The 12,861-nt window shown below is 42.1% G+C and overlaps 2 protein-coding genes across 2 annotated transcripts in view; one reads left to right on the top strand and one right to left on the bottom strand.

The window, feature by feature from the left end:
* Window positions 1-7,347, bottom strand: part of SSH2 (slingshot protein phosphatase 2) — a 104,985-nt gene extending 97,638 nt beyond the window's left edge. Inside the window, 2 exon segments of the mRNA XM_069791141.1 lie at window positions 7,056-7,319; window positions 7,321-7,347. Of these exon segments, the coding sequence (XP_069647242.1) occupies window positions 7,056-7,319; window positions 7,321-7,329 (273 nt within the window). The 5' untranslated portion in view covers window positions 7,330-7,347.
* The window catches only part of EFCAB5 (EF-hand calcium binding domain 5), a 43,044-nt gene continuing 37,385 nt past the window's right edge, over window positions 7,203-12,861 (top strand). Inside the window, exons 1-3 of the mRNA XM_069791142.1 lie at window positions 7,203-8,008; window positions 12,439-12,524; window positions 12,631-12,803. The gene's annotated coding sequence lies outside the window, so the exon portion shown is untranslated. The remainder of the gene's footprint in view (window positions 8,009-12,438; window positions 12,525-12,630; window positions 12,804-12,861) is intronic.

The raw sequence follows: 12,861 nt of genomic DNA, 5'->3' as shown, positions 1-12,861 counted from the left end.
GAGCATTTCTGAAGTCTTCCTGTCCAGTACTTTCTTGCAAGGACAAGAGCTTCCAGAGTACAGATGTTCCTGAGAGCCAGTCTGCAAGACAGCCTTCTTGCTTCAGCAGAGTGAAGTTGCACTGTGGTACTATGAGGATGTGGTTTGTTGTAACTGAAGAATGAAACCTTGAGCTGCAGGCTGTGATGAGGGAACAGCTACATTGAGCTAAGCTGCCCAAGGGCTCTTTTTTTTTTTTTTTTTTTTTTCCATTTCCCAAGACAGAATAGTTGCAGCTATAGATCCTTCAGGATTTTTTTTCCCCAGTAACTGGAAATCCTCAGGCATTACCCCTGCACAACAGCAGCCCTCTTACACTAAAATACTTCCAGCAGACTGCTTTTTGAATGGCAGTCTCCACCCAAAATAGCATTCTCCACTTAAGTGAATGTGTCACTGACTCTCAGAGTAACTGTAGATATTACACTACCCTACCCTTTTCAACCTTCTTTCATTGCTTAAACAGCAAGAATCAATATTGGTCAGATAATGACTTATTACAGTATCACAGGCTATTTGCATTTTCAAATTACAAGCTCCTTTTCAACACACAAGAATTTATGTACCCCTGGAACTCAAGAGGTGACAACTTCAATGTATATTTCACTCGGTTTGTTTCAACCTAACTTCATATTTTGAAAGATGCAACTGAGCTGTATAATTGTTTTATCTAAAATGTCACAAATGGCATCATATTCAGTGGAATAAAAAAAAAGAAAGAGGTGAAATAAGTACACAGACAGAATCTCCCTCTTAACCTAAAAATGGCTATTTTTAGGTCAACACTGACAAAGTACTACAAGAAGCTTGGCTTTCCCCAAGAAAAGCAGGCTTCAGCTTCTAGGCCAGCTACCATAGCTTCTTTTGCCTGGACTTCACTGGTCAAGACACAAATACTCCAAAACTGACAACTTCTAAAGCAATGCCCCAGTAAACAGAACAAAAAAAAAAGGGGGGGAGGGAAGGATACGGGAGAAGTAGCTGCCAGCTTTGCAAAGAAACCTTAGAGTGAGCAATCTAATGTAAAGCACAATACGAAAGAGGTATTTTATATTCAGTACTTCCTTAGCTCAATAAGCACAATAACAAATAGCACAGCATATTAGACCTGATAGTCAAAGTAAGTCGAAGCCAGGTCCAAATTTACATTCCTCATAAATCACATCAAAAAAAGCCAGCAAAAAGTAAACCACTCCACTATACAAACCAAACCTAACCATCATCAGTGTGGCTGTAAGGTACAAATCCTCAGAAAAACTATAAACATACCTGGGAAATGCAAATAAAGGGTTCGCTGTTTCAGGAAGAAATTAAAAAAAAAAATAATCAAGCTGTCATTGAGATATCCTACAAAAGGACAGTTAGATCCCTTAAAAAAAAAAAAGAGCAAAAAATAGACTCCTGTACTCTGCAAGTTTTAAGAATGTTTCTATATGATCCTCAGTGAGGTTCCAATTCAACTGTCATCATCCTCCTTCTCAGCTCCAAATACTATTCTCAACCTAAAAAAGGACCTTGCATGTCATGCAGATCTCTGTAAGAACCTAGCATGTGTGTATACAATAGACAACAGATCTTCAAAGAAGGATTGGTCTTTTGTCACCAAGCAGCTTCAGCTTAACCATCAAGCTGCTCTAGGAAGAGGAGAGTCTCACCACATATGAATACATTTACACATACCAAAATTCTCTGCAATGCAAGAGCCTGGTCTTGTATAGCTGGATAGAAACCTTCATCTTTTAACAATACAGCATCACACCCAACAAGAGGTAGAGGCCTCCTGTTTTCCTTGCAGAGGTTTCAACAGAAGTTTGAAAGATAGGGAGGAAGTTACAAATCACCTAACTAAAACAGTTTTATCTCCCAAACAGTGACAGCTGGCAACACAGGAAATTGAGGTGTCTGCAAGGCACTATGAGAAGTTTGCCTAAAGCAGGAGTCAGCACATTCTTCTGGTCCACTGCCTCTGAAAACTTCAGTTTTCAGAATGAGCTATGGCTACACCTGAAAAACATCAGTTGAGGAAAACCAGCAAACAACAGATGATAGCATCTTTAAGTATCAGGCATTTCTGTATACTAAATATTTCATAAGAAGCTTCTGTTCTTGCTCCGTTGTAGTCCCCTCCAAAAATCAACTCTCCACAACCCTATACAAGCAGCAGCTATCAGGATCTTAACTATTAAAAAAAAAAAAAAAAAAAGGAAAGAGAAGTTCTACATGAGATAAGACTGGACTTATCGATGATTAAGTAAACCCACAATTACCACATTGTTTAATAGCAACTGCAGGACCAGGGGTAGAGAAATGTTATATTTAGCTTCCCCATAAATAAGTGGGAAAATATTTCCTGTATGCTCCACGAGCAAGGAGCTCTCAAGCAAAACATGACAGAAACTCCCAAACACATTTGCAGGACTCTGCTTCCTGCTCAAGCTGTTCTCCTGGGATTAAGGAGGGGAAGTCAAATGGCTTAGGTTTCCATTTGCTTTAAACTTCTTTTTTTTTTTTTAAACTATGCATTTTATAACAATATATGCAGCGTATCCTCTCTTTCTGGGTCAATCGCTCCCTTCCAATAAAAGTATATTGTCTCCCTGAGGGTAGGGAAGACAAGTGAACTGCGAGAGCAGTCAGGGCCAGATTGCCTGCCCAGCTTCTTCACTTGTCAGGAAAGAGATGTAATAGACAAAGGAAAAACAGCCCTTAAAAGAAATTACAGATTTTTTTTTTTTTTTTTAGAACTGTGCATAAAAATAATTTAAAAGGACAAGTTTCAATAGATTATTTCCCAGTACAGATAATTATCAAAAGTATTTTGGAAAGCTACAAAGAGTATTAGAGCAGTTTTCCACTGCTCCCATCATCATGATGACACAGATTCAATGCTAGCCTTATGACTGAAGTTACCCAACAACTTCCAGTGCCTTAGATAACAAGGCTCACAAAGGATTTTGAGTCAGGCACCTTTTACTAGCTTTCCTCTGCTTTAGCTAGAATTCTTTCTTGCAGCTTGTTTCTAGACCTGACAATGTGGCTGCTGTGCCCATACTTTTGCTACAGAGTGAGCAATAGAGATATGCCATGTTTGTCAGATAGCGTAAGACATCTGCAGCTTAACACCAACAGGAGATTGAGAGACGTTCCATGTCTTAGAGATATAAGCAGCAAACTAACTTAAAACTTCTATGTAAACGAGGACAGTATGAACAACTGCCTCGAACAACAATGCATGCACACTAACAGCCAAGCAAAATAACTTACTCCTTTTTATAATGTTATATTTTGGTTAACAACAGTGAGCAACTTTTTTTTTTTAATTTAAACTCCAAAAGCAAAGGATATAGCAAATTAAATTCATACAGATTTCTTTCTGTTCGCTATCTTACAGTTGTCAAGAAAGAACCCAAAGAAAATACACTTTCATTTTTTTCCACCGAAATGAAGATGCTAGAAGGGAAGCATAGGAAAGCCCTACCACTTGACAAGCTACTGTCCTGCAAGACAGGAAATATGGCATAGATATTGGGTCAAAGAATCTGGGGTACAGATAGAAGAAGAAACAGGCTAGATTTTTTAAATTGCCCTAGCAGAGCTGTGACTGCATGTCTGAGTAGCACTTGTGAACACTGTGGTTTTATTTCACTGCTTTTGTTCGTGATGGGACTGCTGTGCCTGCCTGCTATAGTGCAGATGCATACTTCCAGGGCCCTTCCCTCACTTTGACACAAGTCCTCCTCCTCCCAAAACAACCTTCTTTGAGGGATGGGAGAGAGAACACCTGCCCCTTTTTTCTCCCCCCAAACACACAAAGGAGACAGGGGGAAGAAAAAAAAAAAAAAAAATCTTATTTTGTGTTACGAGATGAACAAAGGCCTTGACCAGCACCAAGTAGCCCCTCTCAGGCTCATGGTATCTTTACACTTTAGTACAGTCCTGCCTTCTACCATTTTCTGCCTAACATGGCACATCAGAAGACAACTGTTCTGTTGTATAGAAGTGGAGATTGCAGTCTTATTTCTCAGAAGTGGCTGCATAACCAAAGGCCAAACCAAACAGATAGCATAAGTCTGGACAGACAATTAAGGGAATTTTACAAGTCACCGAGCGACCAGAGGGCTGTGAATATATAATCAACACTTTGCATGAACTACCCTGAAATGAATGCTCATGAGATGCTCCATGGCAATGAGAACAAGATAAAAACCTATAAATAAAAGCCATCCAATTTCAGAGTGATTCAGATCAGCTATTCCCCTGAATCCATAAGAGCCAATTATAACTGTTTATAGGGCATACTTAATGCAAAAATTCAGTTTGAGGACATCAATTTCACCCTTTCTCCTTGTCTGAGAAGTTTATCTCTAAAGCAAAGAGACATCGAGCAATTTAAAAGAGAATCCATTTCTGTCATCAAAATTCTTAGTGACCTGGAAACAGAATTAGACATAGCCATATGCTTGCACACCGACATGCTTCTTCCTTGCCCAGAAGCTGGAACAGCAAAGTTCCAGCAGTTACCAGATAATCTTTGTTCAGAAACAGCAGGGTTTCACGAAGCAAGTTAGACCCTTATACTACTCATAAAAATTATTCAGCAAGATGAGCTTTCTTTTCAAGAGGTAACTTGGAGATAGAGCTACCCATCCGTATAGAAGGAAGCTACCATCAGTTTGTAACAGATTCTTTCAACCAGTTTCACTTAAAACTGAAAGAATCAAGTCCTCCTGCTGAAGTCAACATGGATCCATAAGAACGGCAAGTGTGGAAGGCTCACAGGACCAAAGCCTTCCTAAGGACTAAAACAGTGACCGTGCTGTTGACAAGCCCTTAGCAGCTTAGGAAGGATCATCATCTGAAATGATACCAAAAGTTTTCATTACGAAATGACAACTTTGTGACAGAGGAAGAACACACACAAGCTCAACAAAATTCTGACAGAAGGAAAGAGAAACAACCAACCCAAGCTATCCAACAAGAGGCCAAAAGGGCAGCCAAAACCCTAAAGTGTGGTTAGGAAGTTATAACAGGAAATGCAGAAGTACTCAAACAATAGCAGTTAAGGGCAGAATGTAATGAACATCATTTCCACTTTAGACTGCAAAAAAAGTCTGAGAAAGTAGAAGTAATTATGAGAACCAAAACCAGGGCAGGAAAACAGTCACACACTTACTTTAGCATAGGGCACCAAGAATTTACGAAGACCACTGGTAGAGAATACACCTCCGTACTATGAGATTGAAGAAAGAGAACATAAATATACTGAAAGCTGCATTCTCCGGATTTATCAGGCTCTGGAGGGAGTTGTTTATATATTTAAAAACTAAGTAGTGTTCACAAATCAGTACAGTTTCAATTTAATTTAATTGGTTGGAAAACAGCCTGGCTGTTCCAAATGGAAAAGCCTTACAGAATACAACTGATTGTTCATATATATATTAAATATTTAACAAAGGAAGGGGTTATGCATCCAATTGGGAGAAAGAAGTAAGATGCCAAGAAAGACTTACCTATTCTCACAAGATGGCTTAAATGCAAGAAATGTATGGGAAAAGGAATAGTGGAAAGGGTAAAGAAGTCAAAAGGGGGAAGCAACCTCTGAAGTAATGCAGCACATTAATATTTATAGCAGAGAAATATAAGCAAAATTAATCTGTGTTGCTAAATAAACATACCTTAGGAGAGACATGGGAATGAAAGAGGGGAGGGGAGAGAAAAAAAAAAAAAAAAAAAGTGTTCTGACAGCTAAAATGCTGTCAGGGCAGGCAGGACCTGTCAAGTAACTGGTCTAGTTTCAGAAGAGGTTACCTAATGCAGCAAGAAATATTTTCAGAGTAGTTGGCTTTTTCATCCCCCCCCCATGACAGAAGCAACTGGGATTTCAACTCTTCCCCCCCAGAACATCTGCAAACCAGACATAACACCAGTGTGACAACGCATGAGGTTTTTTAAGGAAAAAAGCTAACTGAGAACTAAGCATAGAGAAAGTGCAAGCAAGCTCACCGTTTTCATTCTCATCCTTAGTTTTATTAGAAACAAGACACATAATCGGTAGGTAGCAGTTTAAGGGGTTAACATGCAAGATTTTACAACACAGAAGTACTAAAACAACAGCCCGTCCCAAGTTTAAAGAGCATGGAAAGCAAGAAGTCTTTAGTGCTGACTGCCTCACTTCCTGATTCAGGGCAGCAATGAGAACATCTGCTCATTCTGCACAGCTCACCCAGAGATTTGAAATCTGACCTTTCTGTATCTGTCTTGGGCTTGACACAGGCTCTTGAAGATTATGAGCAACATTCAAAAAAAGGAAAAAAAAATTTAAAAAAATAATAAAATCTTAGCTCTTCGCAAAGGAAGGACCACGTACTGGAGATACCCAGAGGGTACTGTCAGATTAAATCATTTTACAACAGCAGTAGCCCGAACAATGTCAGTTTGCTTCCACGCACGCTTCCCGCCTCTCTCCCACCACATACAATGAAAACAAAATTCAACCAGCCTGCTTTATTTAGACAGCTCCGCGCTACAGATGGGGCAGCAGCACCTTTACACAGGGGCTCAGCATCGGGGCTGGCTCTGCCCAGGACCCTGCGGGAACCACTCGGGCTGAGGTGCCCCAGAGTCCCTTCGGCAGCCTGAGGGCTGGGAGCGCTGAGCCCCACCGGCTCCCCCCCACCCCCCACCCCCCCAAACCCGGGCCTGCCGAGGGGCACCCAGGACCCCCGCCTCTCCCCTCGCTTGTCACCAGGCCACAGCGACGCGAGGGCCCCGCAGGGCTGTCTGACCCCGTTTTCAGGGACCGAGGGCAGCGGCCCCGGCCGCCCACCTCACCCGCCCGCCGCTGCCCACACGGAGCTGTCAGGGCCCGGCGACCGGCGGGAAGGAGGGCGGGGGGGGGGGGGGGGGTAAGCGAGCGGTCTGGCGCGCGCATGCGCACCGCCGCGCGCCGGACCCTAACGGCCACCAACCGCCGCGCTCCCCTCAGCGCCGGGCGGGCGCCTGACGGTCGGACTCACCGAGGCGCAGGGGCTGGAGGTGGCGCTGGGGGTAGGCGAGCGCTGCACCGTGACCAGAGCCATCGAGGCGCGGCGGAGGCCCTCTCCGTCCGGCCGAGCGCGGTGGGGGGCCTTACTCCATAGCGAGTACCGGCGGCGGGAGGGCGGGGAGGGAAGCGGAGGTGGCGCGGCGCCGGCCGCAGGGGGCAGCAGCTCCACACGCGCCAACGGCCTCTCGCCGACTGAGGCGCGCTGGGGCTGGGCCGGCCGGGCACAATAAGGCGCCAGGGCGCATGCGCCACCTGTCAGCGCGGCGCCGCCCCCGGGCAGCCGCGCAGGGTTAACCCCTGCCGCGCCGCCTGGCTCCCGAGGTACCGCCCGGCCCCTGCGAGGCCGGCTGGCAGCGCCCACGGCTCATGGGCCTGGCTTGTGTTGGGGGGGGGATGTCTCGTCATTCCCTCGACGGCCTCTCAGCCCGGGAGATGAGTTTTAGTTATGTGTGCCAGCTAGGCTGCGGCCACTCAGAATGTCCCTCTTGGCAGGGTGCTCTGGTGTGCGAAAGTGACGGGTTTTTTTGGAATCCCATCCTGCTGGGAGCCATAACAATGCGTATGGCACCGTACTCAGTGAGCCTTGGCCTTAATGCTCACGTACTGTAGCTTTTCCTTGGGTTAGGGGGCAATAGTAACTCTTTCTGCAATAAAAACAGCATATAACACCTATTTATACATCAATGCGCAAGCCCAAACGCTAAAAAACTCATCCTATATGTATACATGGCGTTGAAAGCGTTCAAACATCCCCGGAATGCAATACTGCTTGACGGTTTGGGTTCTGAGACAAAGGGCCAAATACTATTAAGCTTGGTTTGTTTTGCCGTTTCAGCCTGGTGCTACCAAATCCGTGGGAATTTTGACAAGGAGATAATTAAGATCGAGAAATGTCTTGGGCATCTAACGACAACACTACATACGGTAAACAGAAGCCAGTCTAAGTATTAAACAGAGCAAACTCTTCTTTGTCAAGAGTGTGTATTAACCCATTGATTCCTTTTGAGCACTTGGTCCATATTGCTTTCATCTGCCGCTCAGACTGACAGGACTGTACGAGACTCTTTTGCCCCTGTAGATCTAAGCACCAGAGGAGCCGTGGGGCAGCTCTTCAGGCTATTCCCCAGTGTCCTGCAGGCAAAATAATTAGCAGGGAGGCCCTGGTAGCTGGGCTTTGCTGCAATGAAGAAGTCAGGCTCGCTAATGAGGCATTTTGCCTCCTTGTGGACAAGAGAGGAGGAAGGACAGGCTCCCTAAGCGGGACTGAAGTTGAGCCTATAGAGCACACTGCACAGCAAGCCAGGGTCCTGAACATGAAAGAGTCCAAAAGAGCCCCCAGTGGGATCCGAGCACATGGGGAGAATAAGCAAAACCCATAGGTAAACAAGGAGTCATTGTCCTGCGTTTTACAGCCATCACGTTGTTATTTTGAAACACAATATTTATGGGAAGTGTGCTAGCAGCGCAATCTGATTTATGGCATAGAGGTCAAGAAAATGCCTTCCAGACCCCTTTAAAATTAGTATTCCCCAAGTTCTGCATATTCCACAGCCTCCCAATAAAACAGTATCTTTTTCTGAGCAGCCTCTTGTCCGGTCCCTCCCATTTATATATTAAATGCCTTATCTTCTCTGTGGGCAAATCTGCAATACACGTGGTTTTGGTGTATCTGTACAATAGATACAGACTGGCAAAGACTATTCCAAATACAGACATCCTTTTGCCCTTAGAGATAAAGCAAGCTGCAAGTTTGGGGAGGAAAAGGACTGCTCTGTGCTTGCGAGTTGCACATGCCAGATTTTTTCACACTTTCAAATGACATAGCTAGACCAGTAAGGCTGTTAGGTGTGGCTACTGAAAAAAGCTCTAGCTGAAATTTCAGCAGAACTTCTTTCCTATCCATATTTGCTACTTGTTCCAGCTATATAACTAAACTGCATAAAGTATATTTCTCAGACCATATTAGTCACCTTTTTATTTAGTTCATACCCAGTTCAGGAAAGAACAGCAGTAAAATGTTAACTAAAACCGTCATGGATCAGCAATATAATGAAGCACATGGGAACCTTTTTGTTTTCAATAATTTTAAAGATTATTTAGGTTTGCTGGTATATTCATTGTAGATGCTTTTTGTTATATTTTGCTCAAATATGGTATTTGTTCTCCTAACTACATTTTTCTGTCTTATTTTCTGTGAAACTGAAGAAGTGCTTTGTCTCCTGGCAAAGCATTTCTTTCTTTCAGGTAAAAATGATCCTGCATCACTTTGTAGTCCCTCAGAGAAGGTTTTGGGAACATAAGAAGCATGAACTGAAGTGCTTGGCTACATATTGGTTATACAAAGCATCGTGAAGCTTAGCAGAAAGAGAGATTCTTTGTGATTACCAACCACTGTGTTGAGGTGGTAGCCAGATACAAGGCCATACTGCTGTAAACTTTTTGTCATGATTTTCAGTGGAGGCAGGAGTCACATTTGAGGATGGGAAAGTTTTTTCTTCTCTGGCATATGACAGGAATCTTAACGCTATTCACCTTTCTCTAAAGTATAATATCTAGGTTGGTTTGTTTCACGCAAATGGATTCCTGCAACTATAGGGCTGCTTCGAGACATGTAGCTTCTGTTCAGATTCACCTGCATTGATACAGAGGCTAGGTGGAAGACTACAAGTTCCCGGAGTATTCTAGCAGTTCCCTCATCTGGGACTGGTGTTTCATTCTGGATTTTGAGCAACAGTCATGCAGGGATTACTATCAAGAAATTATTATTTAAACCAGCTTCCAAAATAGACTTTTGTGAAATTTTCATATATCCTGTAACTCTTGCGGGTATTTGAACAGCAAACACTTTTTGAAAACATTTACCCCACAAGTAAATAATGGAGTTGCTATCTACAGTTAGCTAAAGGTCCAACATATCAGTTATTAACTACAATAATCACAGATTGCAGTGGTTCTCTGAGCCATTAGAAAGGTATAATTTGCATGTGCAATGTTTTTTAGCAGCAGAATTTAAATGTGGAGGAGGAAGCTATAAGGCAGATGTATTCTGATTGAAAAGAGCAATTAGAGGGCAGCCTGTGGTCACAGCATCATGGTTGGTACAAAAAAGAGACTGGAAGCCTGTGGCCTTATTCTCCTGTGCTGAAAGGACTGCGGTCAGCACCTGCAGCTTTAGCCCAATATATGATTTAAAGGATGTGAAGCTATACATGAGCCGGTTTTGTATGCATTTCCAAAACTGACTCTTTTCTTTAATACACTGCAAACATTTCTCTGGCTAACACAACTTATTATTACTACATGTCAGGGCTCTTATTGCATAGTCTTGGCATCAGCTGCAAAAGGCAACAGAGTGCTCCCAAAATGTATCTTACACAGAAAAACAAAAAAAGATAGAAGAGGCAATTCCAGCAAAACATCTGTGATGACATATTCAGCCCATTATTTTGTCAACAGTGCAAGTATTTGATGGCATAATAAAAGGATACACTTTGCTTAGCAAAAACATTAAGGGATAACGGCCAAGTTAAATAGGGTGCGATTAAAGGTTTGCTTAACCCACAGGATTCCACTTCCAGAAAAATAAAAATAGAGCCATTTTGATCCTTCTTTCCAAGTTCTATTTGTATGCTCTTGTTTGGGGGTTAAAAAATCACTGTAAGAAAAGGGAGAGTATTTTTCTAATTTACGTTTCATACTGAAAAAGATAAAGTTTTATAAGTTAATCATAATAGCAACAGAATCCTGACTTGCAAAGGGGAAAAATCAAGCCCACCTGGGAGAAGAGATAACAGGAGTTAATCACGTGCAAACTGCTTTGAGGAAAAAAGTGCACAATCCAGTTTAAAGCTTCATTTTAAATTATTCCTGTGCACTAATTTTCTGCTTCATTTTATTGACATAATTGATACGATACTTCAACACATCTTGGAAATACACTGCAATGAGCATATTTCCTTCTGATACATGTTTTTTCAAATGAATAGTGAAGAAATGATATTTTATTACAGCATATTTTTCACATGAGAGTTGACTTATATGTGTTTTGTGGGGTTTTTGTGCTGTATTTCCTCTCTGCAAGCAAACACTGAATTCTAAAATCAGGTCAATATTGTAGTGTCTATGGCATGTTACTACTACACTGGTAAGCTTGGTGTTACAGTAGTATTGAGAGTGTCCAGAAGAAACATTTTTTCAGAGAGACACTTAGCACAGATGGCCAAAGGTATCTATAGAAGTTACAACCATACAAATTTTTCTGAAATATGTACAGGAGTACATAGAAGAAAATAAACATTGTCGGGTACAAACACCAGGAGTTTCTACAGTGTCCTACTTTCCCGAAGACAGTATGAAAATAAAATAAAAATTGGGGCTTTTGACTGTTCACTAACGTACAATTGTTATTGTAATTTCTGAGCAAATTTCCTCCTTGTAAAAAACCCGTACACAACATGCACACTTTGTAACTTATATGGCAGGTCTTAGGAACAAAACTAAACTTTTTTTTTTAAGGGCAGCATAAATGTTATACTGGGTGTATGTTGTGGCTCTGGGTGCATGTCACTTAGAGCTACTTCCAGTTCCAGAGTTTTACAAATTAATAATTATTTACCTTGGTGTTGTGGTTGCTGTAATAAATAACAAGTGGACAGAGAAAGAAATTTTTGATTCTGCAATTAAAAGTCCAGAGTTCCTAGAGAACAAATGTGACTGATGGTAACTGTATCAGATTTTGGAAAAATTCTGTTATTTGTATTAAACCTCATCATTTCAAGTTTTGTAACAAGGTCAGCTGTCCCATAAAATGGAGAGTAATACTTTGCTAGAGGGTAGGGTATCGTGCAGCTGTTCCAATGACATATACCATAGATAAAGTCACAGTTCAGTTTTCCTGCAGGTAGGCAGTCCAAATATCATGCTTCTTCCAGTGCAAAATACAAAGGAAAAACAGCATTAGATAAACCTTGTTTCCTGGCAGAAATTGCCATAAATTTCTCAGCTGGAAGTCCTGCATAACACCAAGGAAATCACTGAACAGGCACCTGATTTACATTAGTATAAATGAGTGCAGAATGGCTGTCATAGATGTTTTTGGCATTTCCCTTCTCCTTTCCCTGTGTTGCATATTACTTTTCAAGAATATAGGAGAAGTTATTAAAGGTGATTCATCACATTCCTTTAGATTCAGGTTTAAAGGCAGTCTAAGAAAACGGCACTATAAACTCCCCCTTTATTAGTGCTGTACATGCCTTTCCTGCAAGGCTGCTTCAAAGCGACACAGTTCTTTACAAAAACGAGAGCCTGCAAATGTTTAAATTGAGTTTGTATTTAATTTCTTTTTTATCTCTCAGATTCTCACATCTGGTTAATACAGTCCTCAGTTCAGCTGGTAATGGACTTGCGACAGTTCTGGAGTTCGTGAACCTTGAATCTGAAGGTAAACCTCCTGTCGCTGGGCTCCTGTGGATTCTCTCTCTGACTATTTGTGCCCTTAATGTTGTCGGTTGCTATTCATAGTCTTTTTTATTTTATTTTATTTTCAGTCATGTGATGCAATGATCTAAGTTCAGTACAGAAGAGTCTGTTGGGCTGCCAAAGCCAAAAGACAACCTACAGCAATTCCGAGTTGGGAAAGAGACATAGCAACCTTTGGGATTATTGCTTAGCAACTGCAAATACACAGAGGAGTAAAACTCACAGCCCGGCTCCACAGCAGGTCTGAGAAATCCCTAATTCACTTTAAGATTTTTAATGGTTGAGAACAGATGGGCATA

The sequence above is a fragment of the Haliaeetus albicilla genome, chromosome 9, assembly GCF_947461875.1.
Source record: "Haliaeetus albicilla chromosome 9, bHalAlb1.1, whole genome shotgun sequence".
Classification (NCBI taxonomy): Eukaryota; Metazoa; Chordata; class Aves; order Accipitriformes; family Accipitridae; genus Haliaeetus; species Haliaeetus albicilla.
Note: the sequence above shows the minus strand (reverse complement) of the source record. Positions and strands in the feature narration are given on the sequence as shown.